Source organism: Vipera berus (genome assembly GCF_964194415.1).
Source record: "Vipera berus genome assembly, chromosome: Z".
Taxonomy (NCBI): Eukaryota; Metazoa; Chordata; class Lepidosauria; order Squamata; family Viperidae; genus Vipera; species Vipera berus.
The window spans coordinates 4,429,779-4,446,365 of record NC_138205.1 but is presented as its reverse complement, the minus strand read 5'-3'; the positions used below and the strand labels follow the sequence as shown (position 1 = coordinate 4,446,365).

At 49.5% G+C, this 16,587-nt stretch overlaps 1 protein-coding gene across 1 annotated transcript in view; it reads right to left on the bottom strand.

The window, feature by feature from the left end:
• LOC308677959 (large neutral amino acids transporter small subunit 2-like) overlaps window positions 1–12,115 on the bottom strand; it is a gene marked incomplete at its 5' end in the record, with an annotated part of 30,895 nt that extends 18,780 nt beyond the window's left edge. The window contains 3 exons of the mRNA XM_081344687.1: window positions 4,856–5,007; window positions 6,203–6,407; window positions 11,998–12,115. Of these exons, the coding sequence (XP_081200813.1) occupies window positions 4,856–5,007; window positions 6,203–6,407; window positions 11,998–12,115 (475 nt within the window). The remainder of the gene's footprint in view (window positions 1–4,855; window positions 5,008–6,202; window positions 6,408–11,997) is intronic.
• Window positions 12,116–16,587: the final 4,472 nt, after the last annotated feature.

The window sequence follows — 16,587 nt, the reverse complement described above, 5'->3', positions numbered from 1 at the left end:
TACACAAGGCTGGCTGAGGAATTCTGGGAGTTGAAGTCCACGAGTCTTAAAAGTTACCAAGTTTGATGACCCCTGCTGTAGCGGAATGACAGAATCGGGAAAAACCTTGGAGGTCTTCTGGTCCAACCCACCCCTCCCCCTTTATACCTTATAGCAGGGGTAGGCAACCTTGGCTCTTTTATGACTCGTGCACTTCAACTCCCAGAATTCCTGAGCTGGCAGGGCTCAGCATGGAAACCTCTCCCTTTTCCCTCAGCAGGGCTGGCTCAGGAATTCTGGGAGTTGAAGTCCAACCCATCTTAAACGACCCAGGGTGAGAATGACTGCTTCTAGCTTTTTCCCCAAGCTTTGCACTTCTCCTAAATTCCTGCTCCCCATTCATATTTCTCTCTCACACACCCCCGCCCCCCCCCAGTTTTATCTCTCTTCCTAATCTCCCCCTTCTGGGTCGCCTCCTATCTGTCCTGTTTAAGCCGCTTATTGTGGTTTATTTTATTTTTCTTTCCAACTCTGCAATCGGGAGATTTGGGCACCAGCCCAGCCCAACCCGCTGGGCTGGTCGGTTGTGAGCAGTTCCTTCTTGCAGTGAGATTTGGGGAGGGGAATATAGATTTCTGCCTTCTCCTCCTCCTCCTCCTCCTCTTCCTCTCTTCCTCCTCCTCCTCTTCCCTTCCTCCTCCTCCTCCTCCTCCTCCCCCTCCCCCTCCTTGTTTTCATAAGCATTTGTCTGGTCTCTGACCTCCCTCCACCCATTTGCTGATTCAGCACTGAGTAACTGGCTTTGACCTGATTAATAAAGTTTTGCTGATTCGGGGCAAGCATCCCAGCCCAAGCCAATCTCAGCTTCCCGCTCTTATCCGGCCGCTGCCCCCCCCCCGCACCTCCCTCTTTCCCTGCTGTGGAGCTGGATAGTAAAAATAATAATAATAATAATGAGCCAAACCAGTTTGTGCCCGATCTTCCCAGCCTACAATGTCCTAACGTAGCCTCTGGCAGGATATTTTAATCTCCCCTCTTCTAAATACTTTGTCGGTTCAGGGGCTGAGAATTCCCCCCCCCCTTGACTGCAAAAGAGGGTTTTTTTATAGGAAAGGATAGGAATAGGATAGAATAGGACAGAATGATGGGATGGGAATAGGAATAGGAATAGGAATAAGAGTATAGAGTAGAGTGGGATAGGGATAGGGATAGGGATAGGGATAGGGATAGGGATAGGGATAGGGATAGGGATAGGGATAGGGATAGGGATAGGGATAGGGATTGGAGTGGAGTGGAATAGAATAGAATAGAATAGAATAGAATAGAATAGAATAGAATAGAATAGAATAGAATAGAATAGAATAGAATAGAATAGAATAGAATAGAATAGAATAGAATAGAATAGAATAGAAAATATGGAATAGAATAATTAAATATAGAATAGAATAGAATAGAATAGAATAGAATAGAATAGAATAGAATAGAATAGAATAGAATAGAATAGAATAGAATAGAATAGAATAGAATAGAATAGAATAGAATAGAATAGAATAGAATAGAATAGAAAATATGGAATAGAATAATTAAATATAGAATAGAATAGAATAGAATAGAATAGAATAGAATAGAATAGAATAGAATAGAATAGAATAGAATAGAATAGAATAGAATAGAGTAGAGTAGAGTAGAGTAGAGTAGAGTAGAGTAGAGTAGAGTAGAACAGAACAGAACAGAATAGAATTTCGAAGGGACCTGGGAGGTCTTCTAGTCCAGCCCCTGCTCAAGCAGGAGACCCTATACCATTTCAGACAAATAGCTGTCCAGTCTCTTCTCAAAAGCCGCCAGTGATGGAGCACCCACAACCTCTGGAGGCAAAGCTGTTTTGCCTGTGTCTTTGTGTGTGAGGGATTATAGTTCTCATCCTCCCCACTCTTTCTCTCTCTTCCTTCTGTTCCTGCCTTCAAAGCAGCAATGAGAACTAAGGATAGACCCAAAGTTCGTTGGGAATACTGGCAGTCCTCAACTTACGACCATTCCTTTAGTGACCAAAGTTACAAAAAAAAACTGGAAAAAGGGACTTATGACCTTTTTTCACACGTACGACCGTCGCAGCATCCCCATGGTCACGTGATCAAAATTTGGGCTTTTGGCAACTGGCACGTATTTACAATGGTCGCCATGTCCTGTCCTATCCTATCCTATCCTAATTCTAATTCTAATTCTAATTCTAATTCTAATTCTAATTCTATTCCATTCCATTCCATTCCATTCCATTCCATTCCATTCCATTCTATTCTATTCTATTCTATTCTATTTCATTCCATTCATTCTATTCTATTCTAGTCCATTCCATTTCATTCAATTCCATTCCATATATTCTATTCTGTTCTGTTCTGTTCCATTCCATTTGATTCCATTCCATCTATTCTATTCTATTCTATTCTGTTCTGTTCTGTTCTGTTCTGCTCTGCTCTGCTCTGCTCTGCTCTGCACTATACTATACTATACTATACTATACTATACTATACTATACTATACTATACTATACTATACTATACTATACTATACTATACTATACTATACTATACTATACTATACTATACTATTTTTAATTATTTTGGGGCTATTTAATTTTATTTTATTTTAACTTGTATTTATTGTATTGTTTTAATTTTCCCTGTAAACCGCCCTGAGTCCCTCAGGAAAAGGGCGGTATATAAATCGAAATAAATAAATAAATAAATAAATAAATATACTATTCTCTCATGATCATGAGCTTAAGGACACCGCAATAGCCATAAATGCGAGAATCGGGCATACATACAAGACAGGGTCATACGTCACTTTTCCCCCCAGCACCGTCGTAACTTCAAACAGTTGTTAAACAAACGGACATATCTCAAGGACTACACTTCTGCATGAGCTACCAGCACAGCTGAGAAACCATCCACCTCTAACTTTTCTCTCTTTGAAACCAAGCCAGCCACAGGCATATTATTCTGGGGTTTTTTCCCCCCCATCTCTTTGAGATGGATGTCGGTTAGCCCTTTGACTCTCACGACAGCCCTACAAGGTAGACCCTGGGGCGGGGGGGGGGGTGAGGTGGAAATGTCACTGAACTCAAGGTCACTCCGCAAGTTGGAAGAGCCAAGTTAAAAAAAAAATGCCAATCAGCAATTTTCACAAGTCCTAAAGCAGCCCCACCCCCACCCCCCCAGCCCCGGCACGAAGACAAAGTGACTTTCCCACAAGTTTTGTGTAAGCAAGTTTGCTCTTCAAAGACAAAATAGCTGAGCGCAGTTGTGGTTAGTGCTGATTGTCGCCTGCCAGACCTGTTTGATCTGCCCGGCTTTGATCGGACTTCATCTTTACAAAGGAACAAGCTCAAATGCAAAGCTTTGATTTTATTCGTAGGGAAAGACAAAAAAAACAGTGGGGTGGGTGGGAATAATTCTGCTCTACAGGTAGTCCTCAACTTACGACCGCATTTCTGTTGCTAAGTGAGAGATTCGTTCAGCGAGTTTTTGCCCCGTTTTAGGGCCTCTCTTGCTAAGCGAATCATGGCCGTTGTTAAGCTAGGAACGCGGACGTTAAGTGAATCCGGCTTTCCCCATTGACTTGGCTGGTCAGAAGGTCGCAAAAGGGGATCAGTGACCCCAGGACACTGCAACTGTCATAAACAGGAATCTGTTGCCGAGCATCCGAATTTTGTCCATGTGACCCTGGGGACGCTGCAAAGGTCTTAAGTGTGAAAAACGGTCATCAGTCACATTTTTCAGTGCCGCTGTCACTTTGAACGGTCACTATTGTAATTTGAGGTCTATCTATATTCGTAAAGCACCAGAGCCTTTCTTTGCAACCCCTTTAAGCTGCAGACCAGTGTCTTAAAGGGTATTAACGCTGCTGAGAATATCGGCTTTAAATTATTCCTTAAACCAGGGCTCTTCCAACTTGGCCCTTTTATGACTTGTGGACTTCAACTCCCAGAATTCCTCAGCCAGTCACGCTGGCTAAGGAATTCTGGGAGTTGAAGTCCACAAGTCATAAAAGGGCCAAGTTGGAAGACCCATGCCTTAAACTACAGTTCTAATAATCTTAATTATAACTATTGAGGCATATTGCAAGTTAACTGTAGGTTTATTCACCCTAGAGAGAAAACGGGAAATGGTGCATATTTAAAGATTTGCACATCCTAGAGCTAAATTCACTGCCTCTGATCCTGTCAACCCCTGGAGGAGGAGGGGGAGAGCGATTATTCACCAGACTGAGCGTGAGACGAGGGGATTAAATCCTCTTTACAGTTCGTTTCCCATGGAATTTTAAGCCAGGGATTTTTGAAAAAAGCCCAATTAGCTGAAAACGGCATCGCAGTCTGGTGTCTGAACCACCACGCAATACATTAATTTAGGCATATAGGGGCTGCAAAACTCCTGACGACCAAAAGGGGGACAGCAGAAAATCCTAACTCTTGGGTGCCACCTGGTGGTCACTCCAGGCTTTGCAACCCAGATCTGGTTGGGGTTTTACCCCTTTAGGGTGACTCATGACTCAGATCTGGACCGTAAAGCTTCACCTGGTTCGTAGATGGTGCTTATCAGTGCTTTGTTGAACCCAGGTTTGTTTAAGGTGTGTTCAACAAATTATCCTCGGCTGAGCCACTCACCCAACACACAAGTGACAATGGTTTGGTTCCCACAATCAGCTAGGCCACAAACAAGCGTTCTTCAAGGAATTCTACTTTTCTTTGCTCCAAGCCACAGTCTCGTTCTCTCCCTTTCAAACACGCGCCTCTCTCAAAGCAGCCTTGCAACATTTAAAAGACACACAGTGTGCGATCGGCGTCACACTATCGCTGTCAGATTTGCTCGCTACTTACAAAGGCAGACCCCTGCAAGGAGTCGCAAGCCGGTTTCTGGAGGCAGACAGGTGGGAAAGATGGGTTGAAGGACATAGTTGGCAAAAGTCAGAGCGATCACCGCCTGATTCGTAGGGTAGATCACCAGCACCGCGATCCACAGTCTGAGGAACCTTGGGAGAAACGGAGGTTTTAGAGGCACATCAAGGTTTCGTGATCCTTACCTTTTGCAAGCAAGATCTATTGAGAAAAACAGCAAGAATTCTGGCAATTGAACGAGAGTTCCTTTCCGGACCAATATATCTCCCAGTAGACTGAAGTGACTGTTTCTTGATCTTCTTTCTAACTGTCACCCGGTAAATGGGGAAATAACAAAACCAAAGAATAGGATAGGATAGGATAGGATAGGATAGGATAGGATAGGATAGGATAGGATAGGATAGGATAGGATAGGATAGGATAGGAATAGAAAATATGGAATGGAATGGAATGGAATGGAATGGAATGGAATGGAATGGAATGGAATGGAATAGAATAGAATAGAATAGAATAGAATAGAATAGAATAGAATAGAATAGAATAGATGGAATAGAATAGAATAGAATAGAATAGAATAGAATAGAATAGAATAGAATAGAATAGAATAGAATAGAATAGAATAGAATAGAATAGAATAGAATAGAATAGAATAGAATAGAATAGAAGTTGGAAGGGACCTTGGAGGTCATCTAGTCCAACCCCCTACTTAGGCAGGAAACCTATGCCATTTCAGACAAACAGCTGTCCAATCTCTTCTTAAAAACTTTCATTTGGAGCATCCACAGCTTCTGGAGGCAAGTTGTTCCACTGATTAATTGTTCTCACTGTCAGGAAATTTCTCCTTATTTCTAGGTTGCTTCTCTCCTTGATTGGTTTCCATCTGTTGCTTCTTGACCTGCCTTCAGGGGCTCTGGAGAACAGATTGACCGCCCTCTTCTTTGTCGCAGGCCCCGAGATATCGGAGCCCTGCCCTTATATCACCCCTATTCCTTCTCTTCGTTAAATGAGACATGCCCAATTCCTGCAACCGTTCTTCCTATATTTTATCCTCCAGTCCCCTGATTATCTTTGTTGCTCTTCTCTGGCCTCTTTCCAGAGTCTCAACATCTTTTTTATATCGTGGCGACCAAAACTGGATGCCGTATTCCAAGTGTGGCCTTACCAAGGCATTATAAAGTGGTATTAGCACTTCACCCTTAACATTTCTGGATGCCCACCATTGCAAGATGCCCGCCTTGCTAAACCTGCCCTTTTTTCCCTTCTCATCCGACTCGCTTCTCTAACCCCCAACCGCTATCTGACAAACCCCGGTTCCTTATTCTCTCTTACCCAGCCAGTCCTCCAAAGATGTCCTTGACATAGGAGTAGTCTCCTCCGGATTTCGGGATGGTGACCCCCAATTCTGCATAGCAGAGGGCACCCACGGCTGTGATGAGTCCCGTGACGATCCAGACGATTAACGCCAGCCCTACAGAGCCTGCATTCTCCAACACTCCTTTTGGCGATACAAAAATTCCGGATCCGATGATGTTACCTGTAGGGGGACAACAGGACATCACAACGGAGGACAATGGCAACACACAAGAAACTTTGGTGCAGGTCCTCAAAGGCTAAGGTTTTTGTGAAAGTAAAGAGAGTTCCTACAGATTTTATTTTCCTGGGCTCCAAGATCACCGCAGAACAGATTTTATTTTCCTGGGCTCCAAGATCACCGCAGACGGGGACTGCAGCCAAGAAATTAAAAGACGCTTGCTCCTTGGGAGGAGAGCCATGGCAAACCTAGACAGCACACTAAAAAGCAGAGACATCACCCTGCCAACAAAAGTGCGTATAGTCAAGGCCATGGTCTTCCCAGTTGCAATGTATGGCTGTGAAAGTTGGACCATAAGAAAGGCTGAGCGCCAAAGAATTGAAGCCTTTGAACTCTGGTGCTGGAGAAGACTCCTGCGAGTCCCTTGGACTGCAAGGCGATCAAACCGGTCAGTCCTAGAGGAGATCCACCCTGACTGCTCTTTAGAAGGCCAGATCCTGAAATGGAAACTGAAATACTTTGGCCACCTGATGAGAAGGAAGGACTCACTGGAGAAGAGCCTCATGCTGGGAAAGATTGAGGGCAAGAGAAGAAGGGGACGACAGAGAACGAGGTGGCTGGATGGAGTCACTGAAGCAGTAGGTGTGAGCCTAAATGGACTCCAGAAGATGGTAGAGGACAGGAAGGCCTGGAGGAACATTGTCCATGGGGTCGCAATGGGTCAGACACGACTTCACAACTAACAACAACAATTAGTTCCTTGCCTTCAGAGGTTGTGGGTGCTCCAACAATGGGAGGTTTTTAAGAAGAGACTGGACAACCATTTATCTGGAATGGAAGAGGGCTTCCAGCCTGAGCAGAGGGTTGGACTAGATGACCTCCAAGGTCCCTTCCAACTCTATTATTCTGTTATTCCTGCTCTGGAGAAGGGTTGGTCTAGATTACGTTTCTCAGCCTTATTTAGTTTCAGAGGTGTGGACGTCAATTCCCCATCCATCTTAAAGTTGCCAAAGTTGAGAAACGCAGCTTTAGATTATTGGTGGGATACCTGTAACCCTTTCATTCTGAAGACGGTGACTCAAAGAAAGTGACTCAAAAGAAAGTTATTCCCCGTAAAGACAAAAACTTCATTAGAGATGACGTTTAAGGTCACAGAAGCTTTTGTCCTGATAAAATTGTGTTGCCTGGCTTGGTGTTAAAACCCAGAAATATTCCTGCTTTCATTACGACACTGCTTAGAAGGGATACTTGCCAAGGCGGTTGGTTGTGTAATCTTAAAACACACTTGGTAAATTATTTTATGTGTCCCAAAGATGATAATCGTCCACAAACCTACGCACAGTTGTACAAATTATGGGTTATATTGTAAAGAGTAGAAATGAGAGGTTGCTTACACTATTGTAGACACAGAACAAGTTTACAGGAGTACATTGACTTAGATGTAAAGGGTACTTACTTTACACTTGTCAGGCTTTTCAAAGTTTACTAAGGAATAACCTTGAAAACAGTAAGGATTTATTGCTAAGTAAACATGCTGAATGAAGTTTCTCTGGCAGGGAAACAAGGGGATTTTTTTAAATTTATTTTTTAAGCCAGGCTCACCAAAGTGACCGAATTTAAAATCCACTCTCTTCTTAAACAGATCAGTTCCCCCCCCCCCCGCACCCCCTGAGGCTGTTCAAAGATCTCAATCTGGTGAGTTCCAGACTTCCCGCTGCATTTGAAATCGAATCAGGTCAGTTTTAAGGGGGGGGGGGGGGAAGGAAGAACTAAGCAAATAAGAAGAACGAACAATTGCCTGTTGTTGGGTTTTTTTCCCTACGCGATTCCCCAATGCAAATATGTACCAAGCCCTTGGCGTCTTATCAATCCTTGCATCTGGGAAGATTAAGGCTGCAGGTTTAGCAACAGAGGTGACTTATGACTTGGTTTTCAAGAAGGGGGTATGCCTGTTTTGATATTCCGAGACGGCATCTCCTGGGCAACTGAAAGAATATTTAGAGCAAGGATTTTTTTTTTTTTCCTGCAAAACTCTCTAGAGTTCCCGGGAGATTTGAAGGCTAAGCGGAAAATGTTTACGGAAAGCTGCCAGTTATCTTTGCTTTTTGATCAAGGGCTTCTGGGAAAAATTAAAGTGCCCTTGACACGTGCCACACTTTTAAGCAATATAAAGCATTTTCACTGACGAGGGGGAATTTTGAGCTGTTCTTTCTTTCTTTCTTTCTTTCTTTCTTTCTTTCTTTCTTTCTTTCTTTCTTTCTTTCTTTCTTTCTTTCTTTCTTTCTTTCTTTCTCTCTCTCTCTCTCTCTCTCTCTCTCTCTCTCCTCCCTCCCTCCCTCCCTCCCTCCCTCCCTCCTTCTCTCTCTCTCTCTTTCCGTCTTCCCACACTACTCTACCTGGTGTCCTTTTTCTGCTAGGAACATAAAATAATAGAGTTGGAAGGGACCTTGCAGGTCATCTAGTCTGACCCCTTGCTCGGGGCAGCAGATCCTAACCCATTCCAGACAAACAATAGCAGAGTTCCAATATTTCAGGGGCTGCCACAAAGAAGACGGGGGGGGGGGGCGGGTTTCAACCTATTCTCCAACACACCCGAAGGCAGGACAAGAAGCAACGGATGGAAACTAACCAAGGAGAGAAGCAACCTAGAACTAAGGAGAAATTTCCTGGCAGTTAGAACAGTTCATCAGTGGAACAACCTGCCTCCAGAAGCTGTGAATGCCCCAACACTGGAGGTTTTTAAGAAGAGACTGGACAGCCATTTGTCTGAAATGGTATAGAGCGGGGGGGGGGGGTGTCTTCAAACATGGCCCTTTTACGAGTTGGGGACTTCAACTCCCAGAATTCCTCAGCCAGGAGTGCCCGGCTGAGGATTTCTGGGAGTTGAAGTCCCCAAGTCAGAAATTGAAGACCCCTGGAATAGAGTCTCCTGCTTGAGCAGAGGGGGTTGGACTAGAAGACCTCCAAGGTCCCTTCCCACTCTGTTATTCTCTTCAATGCCTCTTGGAGGGGGAAGATTTAGAACAAGGGAAGCTGAGAACAGTTTTGGGATCTGCCCAATTTCCGGTCAATCCAACTTTCCAGAAGCAAGACATTCAAGGGAGCGTATTACTCTGAACATCAGGCAGGAGAACATCTGGAAGGCAGCCACTGTCATCTTTGGGACGCTGGGGGGGGGCGGGGGAGGGAAAGGGCCCGTGGGAAGCGGAGAGCATTTATTTTTATTTTTTTATTTTTATTTTTTTTGAGGTGGGGTTGAAGGCCAAGGGTAGCCTTGGCGAAGCTGGAGTGGATCAGGGCAGCCAAGGTGCTTCAATGATCACTCTCCACCACCGTCACTTCTGCCTGGCCGTGTTTGTTTAATGGTCTCCTGGCACCTGGTAGAAACGGGGCCATCTGGAAAGAGACGTTGGAACAAACAGACGAGAAAAGGCCGGGCATTCCAGTTGCATCGGGGTGGAAAGCAAACTCCGGAGAAGGCTAGGCAGATGGGCGGGAAGGGGATCCGATATTCCCGCCCTTGGAGGCTGGCCTGCCTCCCCTCCTGATCCCTGAGCTGTGTACAGGCGGTCCTCCACTTAACCGAGCCCCCAAACCTAGGTCGCTAAGCGAGAAATTCGTTCGGGGATTCTCGCCCCCTTGTACGACTTTCCTGGCTGGGGTCGCTAAGCGAATCATTGCCGTTGTTAAGCCCGTCACACAGTGGCTAAGCGAATCTGCCTTCCCCGTTGACTTTGCCGGTCGCAAAAACGGATCGCGGGAGGCCCGGCACGCCGACGCCACCCTCGTAAAGGCGAACCGGTGGCCGAGCGTCTGGATTTTTGATGCCGTGACCCCGGGGAGGCTGCCACGGTCGTCGGTGCGAAAAACGGGCCATCGGTCCCCTTTTTTTTCCCCAGCGCCGTGGCTCACTTGGAAGGGTCACTCAATGGACTTTCGTAAGCTGGACCGTACTTGTTTTCCTAAGCTTCCTTGCGGCATATTTTCCTGCCCTGTTGTGTTAAAACGCACCACTTTGTGAGGCTGGAGAGGGATTGCATCATGTTGTGGTCTATCCGGCAGGGAGAAAAGAGCGGCATTCAGCATGGGGCGGCTGCATTTTCGGAGAAATTTCGTCAAGCTGGGATATGCGATCCTTCCTACAAGCTCGCAGCTGTTTGCTTGCTTGTTTGTCCTTGCGACGGGCTTCTTCCGGGTTGGGACTGCGGTCTTGCCAAGCGACTCTCTGGGCCCACGAAAATGCCAATCCTGTTCTAGGATACGGCTCCCACTAAGCCCCAATTAAGTGGATCCCTAATTAAAGCACCTAGAGAGAGGTGGTTGGGTTGTAGGCCAGAAATCCAGGTCTCTCCCTCTCTCTCTCACTCTCTTCCTTCTTCCCTCCCTCCCTCTCTCTCTCCCTCTCTCTCTCTCTCTCTTCCTCCCTCCCTCTCTCTCTCCCTCCCTCTCCCTCTGTCCTTCCCTCCCTCCCTCTCCCTCTCTCTCCGTTTCTCTTTCTCTCTCTCTCCCTCCCTTCTCTCTCTCTCCCTTCCTTTTCCTCTCTCTCTCTTCCTCCCTCCCTCCCTCTCTCCCTCCCTCTCTCTCTCCATCTGTTTCTCTTTCTCTCTCCCTCCCTTCTCTCTCTCTCCCTCTCTCTCTTCCTCCCTCCCTCTCTCCCTCCCTCCCTTTCCCTCTCTCCCTTCTCTCTCTCTCCCCCCCTCTCTCTTCCTCCCTCCCTCCCTCTCTCTCTCTTCTTCCCTCCCTCCCTCTCCCTCCCTCCCTCTCTCTCTTCCTCCCTCCCTCTCTCTCCCTCCCTCCCTTTCCCTCTCTCCCTCTCCCTCTCCCTCCCTCCCTTCTCTCTCTCTCCCTCCCTCCCTCTCTCTCCCTCCCTCCCTCTCCCTCTCTCCCTCCCTCTCTCTTTCTCTCTCTCTCCCTCCCTCCCTCTCTCCCCCTCTCTCTCCCTCTCTCTCTGTCCCTCCCTTTCTCTCTCCCTCTCCCTCTCTCCCTCCCTCTCTCTCACTCATTGGAAGGAAGAAAGCTGCCTTTGGACAGATTGATGCTGGGCCAAAAGTGGGAAGAAGGGATAAAGAAAAGCAGAGCTGCAGATTTCACCAGCCTTTTCCAAATAAAAACAAACAAACAAACCTCAAGAAAGCTGAGCATAAAGAATTAAAACGGGGACCCAGATTGTTGGGGGCAATAAGCTGACTTTGTAATAATGCCGCTTGGGGGTGTGTGTGAAAGCCCTAATAAGCAGGCCTATACACAGAATGAAGGCTATTGCTAAGCACATTGATTTGTGCTTCTTAAGATTGTAAGCCGCCCTGAGTCTTCGGAGAAGGGCGGGATATAAATGGGATTAAAATAAAAAAAATAAAATAAAAAATAAAATATTTGATCCCAGATGCCAAATCCAAAAAAACCCCAAGAAAGCTGAACATCGGGAAGAAAAATTGATCATATTCGATCCCCAAAACCCACGAAAGCCAAAGGTGAAGAAGAAGAAGAAGAAGAAGAAGAAGGAAAATGGTCACATTTGAACCTGCCAGGCTAAGATCAGGAAATAATGTGCCCCAACGCACACCCCCACCCCCATCCCGAGACCCTCACTCACCCACAATAATGCCACAGGCGCTCATCAAACCAATTTCCTTCTTGAGCGCCACGCCACCTCCTTCCGTTTTGGGGGGGGTCTTCTCGGGGGCCCCTCGGCGACGGGCTCCATCCTCCATCCTGTCTTAAGCCAGGTGAGCTAGTTGAGGGGGGGTCTCAGCAGGGGGGGGTCCCCGAGAATTCTGGATTCAGCAGGAGGATCTTCCTAGGATTCGGGGGGGGGGGGTTCCCAGATCGATCCTGTGGGCAGGACTCAGTTCAAAGCTCAGACTCAGAGAACTCCCCCCCCACACACACCTTACTCCAGTTGGGAACAAAGTTTGTAGGCTGCTGGCAATTTCAGCATCCGAAACTGGGCCGGTGGGGTTTGGGGGGTTTTTTGTGGGTTGTTTTTTTTTTGCTTTCTTCCCGAATCCAAGCGGGGGGGGGGGGTCCGGTCCGGGCTCCGTGTCAACTTTCAAAGCCAAAAACACAAAAACACACACACACAAAAAAAACCACACAAATCAATCTCTGCTCCGGCACTGGAGGCTGGTTCGGTTGCGTCGAGAGCTCAAGCTTTCTTTCGACACCGGGTGGGAAGCGAAGCGCACCCGTTCCCACGTGCGAGACGTCCCGGGGGCGACCCTCCGGGTTAGTCGACTCAAGTTGTTGTCGTTGTTGTTGTCGTTGTTGTTTTTTCCCCGACTCCCCACCGCCCGGGTTTATTTTTACGCCGCGATCTCCGGAGGAAAGCTTGAAAGGGCGCGCGGTTTTTTTTTTCCAAGGAAGCTGTGCCCGGCTGGCTCTGGGTTCAAATCCCCCGTTCAGGCTCGGCCAAGGGTTTGCTGCGAGGCTTCCTTGCGCCGGTTTGGGCCGGAGGGTCTCTCTTGCTGACGCCGGACTCGCTCTGCTTTCTCGGCTCGCCTGCCTTGCGATGTTTTTCTCCCCGGGCTGAGCTCCGCTGTCAGAACCGGCTGCCGCCGGCCAGGGCGGTGTCCGAGCCTCGCTCCTCCCTCTCGGCTTACCTCCGGCCCCGGCCCCAGTTCAGATGAGCTTCTCTTGGCCCTCCTCCCCGTGCAGGATGGCTGGCAGGACTGGACCCGGGCTGGGAGGGGGGAGGAGGAGGAGGAGGGAGGAAAACACGCGCGTGTGTGCGTGTGCGTGCGTGTGTGTGTGTGTGTGTGCGTGTGCGTGGAGTCCCCCTCCCACCTGCTGTCAAGATCCGCGTCGCTGCTCAGGGCTGATCCGAGCCCAAGGCAACCCCCCCCCCCCTTTGCTCCAATCCTGCCCCGCTGGCTCTTGTGGCGGGGAGTTCCTCGGGTTAACTTGCTTAAGGAGGTTAAGCTTAAGGAGAAACACACACACACACAGAGGTCACCCACCACCACCCACAGCCTCCTGCAACGATCCGCGTCGCTGCTCAGGGCTGATCCGAGCTCAAGGCAACCCCCCCCCCTCTTTGCTCCAATCCTGCCCCGCTGGCTCTTGTGGCGGGGAGTTCCTCGGGTTAACTTGCTTAAGGAGAAATACACACACACACACACACACACACCGGTCACCCCCACCCCCCACAGCCTCCTGCAACGATCCGCGTCGCTGCTCAGGGCTGATCCGAGCTCAAGGCAACCCCCCCCCTCTTTGCTCCAATCCTGCTCCAATCCTGCCCCGCTGGCTCTTGTGGCGGGGAGTTCCTCGGGTTAACTTGCTTAAGGAGGTTAAGCTTAAGGAGAAAAACACACACACACACACCACCCACAGCCTCCTGCAACGATCCGCGTCGCTGCTCAGGGCTGATCAGAGCCCAAGGCAATCCCCCCCCTCTTTGCTCCAATCCTGCCCCGCTGGCTCTTGTGGCGGGGAGTTCCTCGGGTTAACTTGCTTAAGGAGGTTAAGCTTAAGGAGAAACACACACACACACAGAGGTCACCCACCACCACCCACAGCCTCCTGCAACGATCCGCGTCGCTGCTCAGGGCTGATCCGAGCTCAAGGCAACCCCCCCCCCCCCCTCTTTGCTCCAATCCTGCCCCGCTGGCTCTTGTGGCGGGGAGTTCCTCGGGTTAACTTGCTTAAGGAGGTTAAGCTTAAGGAGAAAAACACACACACACACACCACCCACAGCCTCCTGCAACGATCCGCGTCGCTGCTCAGGGCTGATCAGAGCCCAAGGCAATCCCCCCCCTCTTTGCTCCAATCCTGCCCCGCTGGCTCTTGTGGCGGGGAGTTCCTCGGGTTAACTTGCTTAAGGAGGTTAAGCTTAAGGAGAAACACACACACACACACACACACACACACACAGAGGTCACCCACCACCACCCACAGCCTCCTGCAACGATCCGCGTCGCTGCTCAGGGCTGATCCGAGCTCAAGGCAACCCCCCCCCCCCTTTGCTCCAATCCTGCCCCGCTGGCTCTTGTGGCGGGGAGTTCCTCGGGTTAACTTGCTTAAGGAGAAACACACACACACACACACAACGGTCACCCCCACCCCACCCCCCACAGCCTCCTGCAACGATCCGCAACGCTGCGTAGGGCCGATGGGAGCCCAAGGCTCCCTTCTCCGCTCCCAATCCTGCCCCGCTGGCTCTTGTGGCGGGGAGTTCCTCGGGTTAACCTGCTCAGGGCAAAAGGGTGGGGGTTCCAGCATAAGGAGGAAACAACCCCCCCCAAAAAAAAATAGCCCCCACAATCTTCTGCAACTATCCCCATCGCTGAATAGGGCTGATCGGAGCCAAGCTGCCCCTCTTTCTTCTAATATTGCCGCGCTGCCTCTTGTGGCGGGGAGTTCCCCGGGTTAACCGACGCTTTTTTTCCCCCTCCCCTCCCCTCCCCTCCCCTCCCCGCCTTTCCCCAGGACGAGAGCTGGGAATATTCTCCCTGGTTTGCCTCCTGATCGTAATAATGGAAGGGAATGATATACGACGCTCGCATGTAATCCATAATTTGTGTGATGGAAAAGGAGCAAAAAGGATTTTTTGGGGGGGGGGGCCGCGGAATTTTCCCTCTTATGACGCGTCCAGCTCTCCCCTGCTGTGTCCCAGTTTTTTTTTTTCTCTCTCTCTCTCTCTTTCTCTCTCTCTTTCTCTCCTCCCGCGAGAACCCAAAAATAGCCCCGGAGATACCGTTGACATTTTGGAAGGCTCGCGTCAAAAACACATTTTCGCTTCCTACTCGCCCTTCTCGCCTCTTTCTTCCTTCTTTTCTCCTTTTTTCCCCTTCAAAACCGCCATCCCTCCCTCCCTCCCTCCCTCCCTCCCCCCCCTCTCTCTCTGAGTTGCTGGATTTCTCCCCCCCAGATGTGGGGGGTCCCTCTTTCCCCTCCCCAGTCCCTTCCAGCTTTGGGGGCGCTCCTCCGTCCCGCGGGTCTCTCGCACAATTGGGGTGCGGAGGTGGGTGGGGGGGCCTGCACGAGCACACACACCCTCTCCAACTGCAGAAGAAGAGATTTGATTTGATTGATTTGATTTAAGGGCCTTGGGAACCGCGAGGCCCCTAAATCCTTAGGTCAGGGGTCCCCAGTACCGGGCCGTAGCCCGTTCGGAACCGGGCCGCGCAAGCGGTGGGCGAGCGTGCTGACACGCGCGCAGCTCCATTTGTGCCAATGGAGCGGTGCCCTTTGTGCCAATGGAGCTGTGCCACTTGTGCAAACGGAGCTGTGCCACTTGTGCCAAGGGAGCGGTGCCCTTTGTGCCAATGGAGCTGTGCCACTTGTGCAAACGGAGCTGTGCCACTTGTGCCAAGGGAGCGGTGCCCTTTGTGCCAATGGAGCTGTGCCACTTGTGCAAACGGAGCTGTGCCACTTGTGCCAAGGGAGCGGTGCCCTTTGTGCCAATGGAGCTGTACCGTTTGTGCAAACGGAGCTGTGCCATTTGTGCGAACGGAGCTGTGCCCTTTGTGCCAATGGAGCTGTACCGTTTGTGCAAATGGAGCTGTGCCATTTGTGCGAACGGAGCTGTGCCACTTGTGCAAATGGAGCTGTGCCCTTTGTGTCAATAGATCTGTGCCATTTGTGCGAACGGAGCTGTGCCCTTTGTGTCAATAGAGCTGTGCCATTTGTGCAAACGGAGCTGTGCCATTTGTGCGAACGGAGCTGTGCCACGTGCAAATGGAGCGGTGCCCTCTGGGTCAATGGAGCTGTGCCACTTGTGCAAATGGAGCTGTGCCCTTTGTGTCAATAGAGCTGTGCCATCTGTGCGAACGGAGCTGTGCCATTTGTGCGAACGGAGCTGTGCCACGTGCAAATGGAGCGGTGCCCTCTGGGTCAATGGAGCTGTGCCACTTGTGCAAATGGAGCTGTGCCCTTTGTGTCAATAGAGCTGTGCCATCTGTGCGAACGGAGCTGTGCCACTTGTGCAAATGGAGCTGTGCCACTTGTGCGAACGGAGCTGTGCCACTTATGCAAACGGAGCTGTGCCCTTTGTGTCAATAGAGCTGTGCCATTTGTGCAAACGGAGCTGTGCCACTTGTGCAAACGGAGCTGTGCCACTTGTGCAAACGGAGCTGTGCCACTTGTGCGAACGGAGCTGTGCCACTTGTGCCAATGGAGCGGTGCCCTTTGGGTCAATGGAGCTGTGCGTACGGAACCATCCCTTCTTCCCACCCCCCGCCGG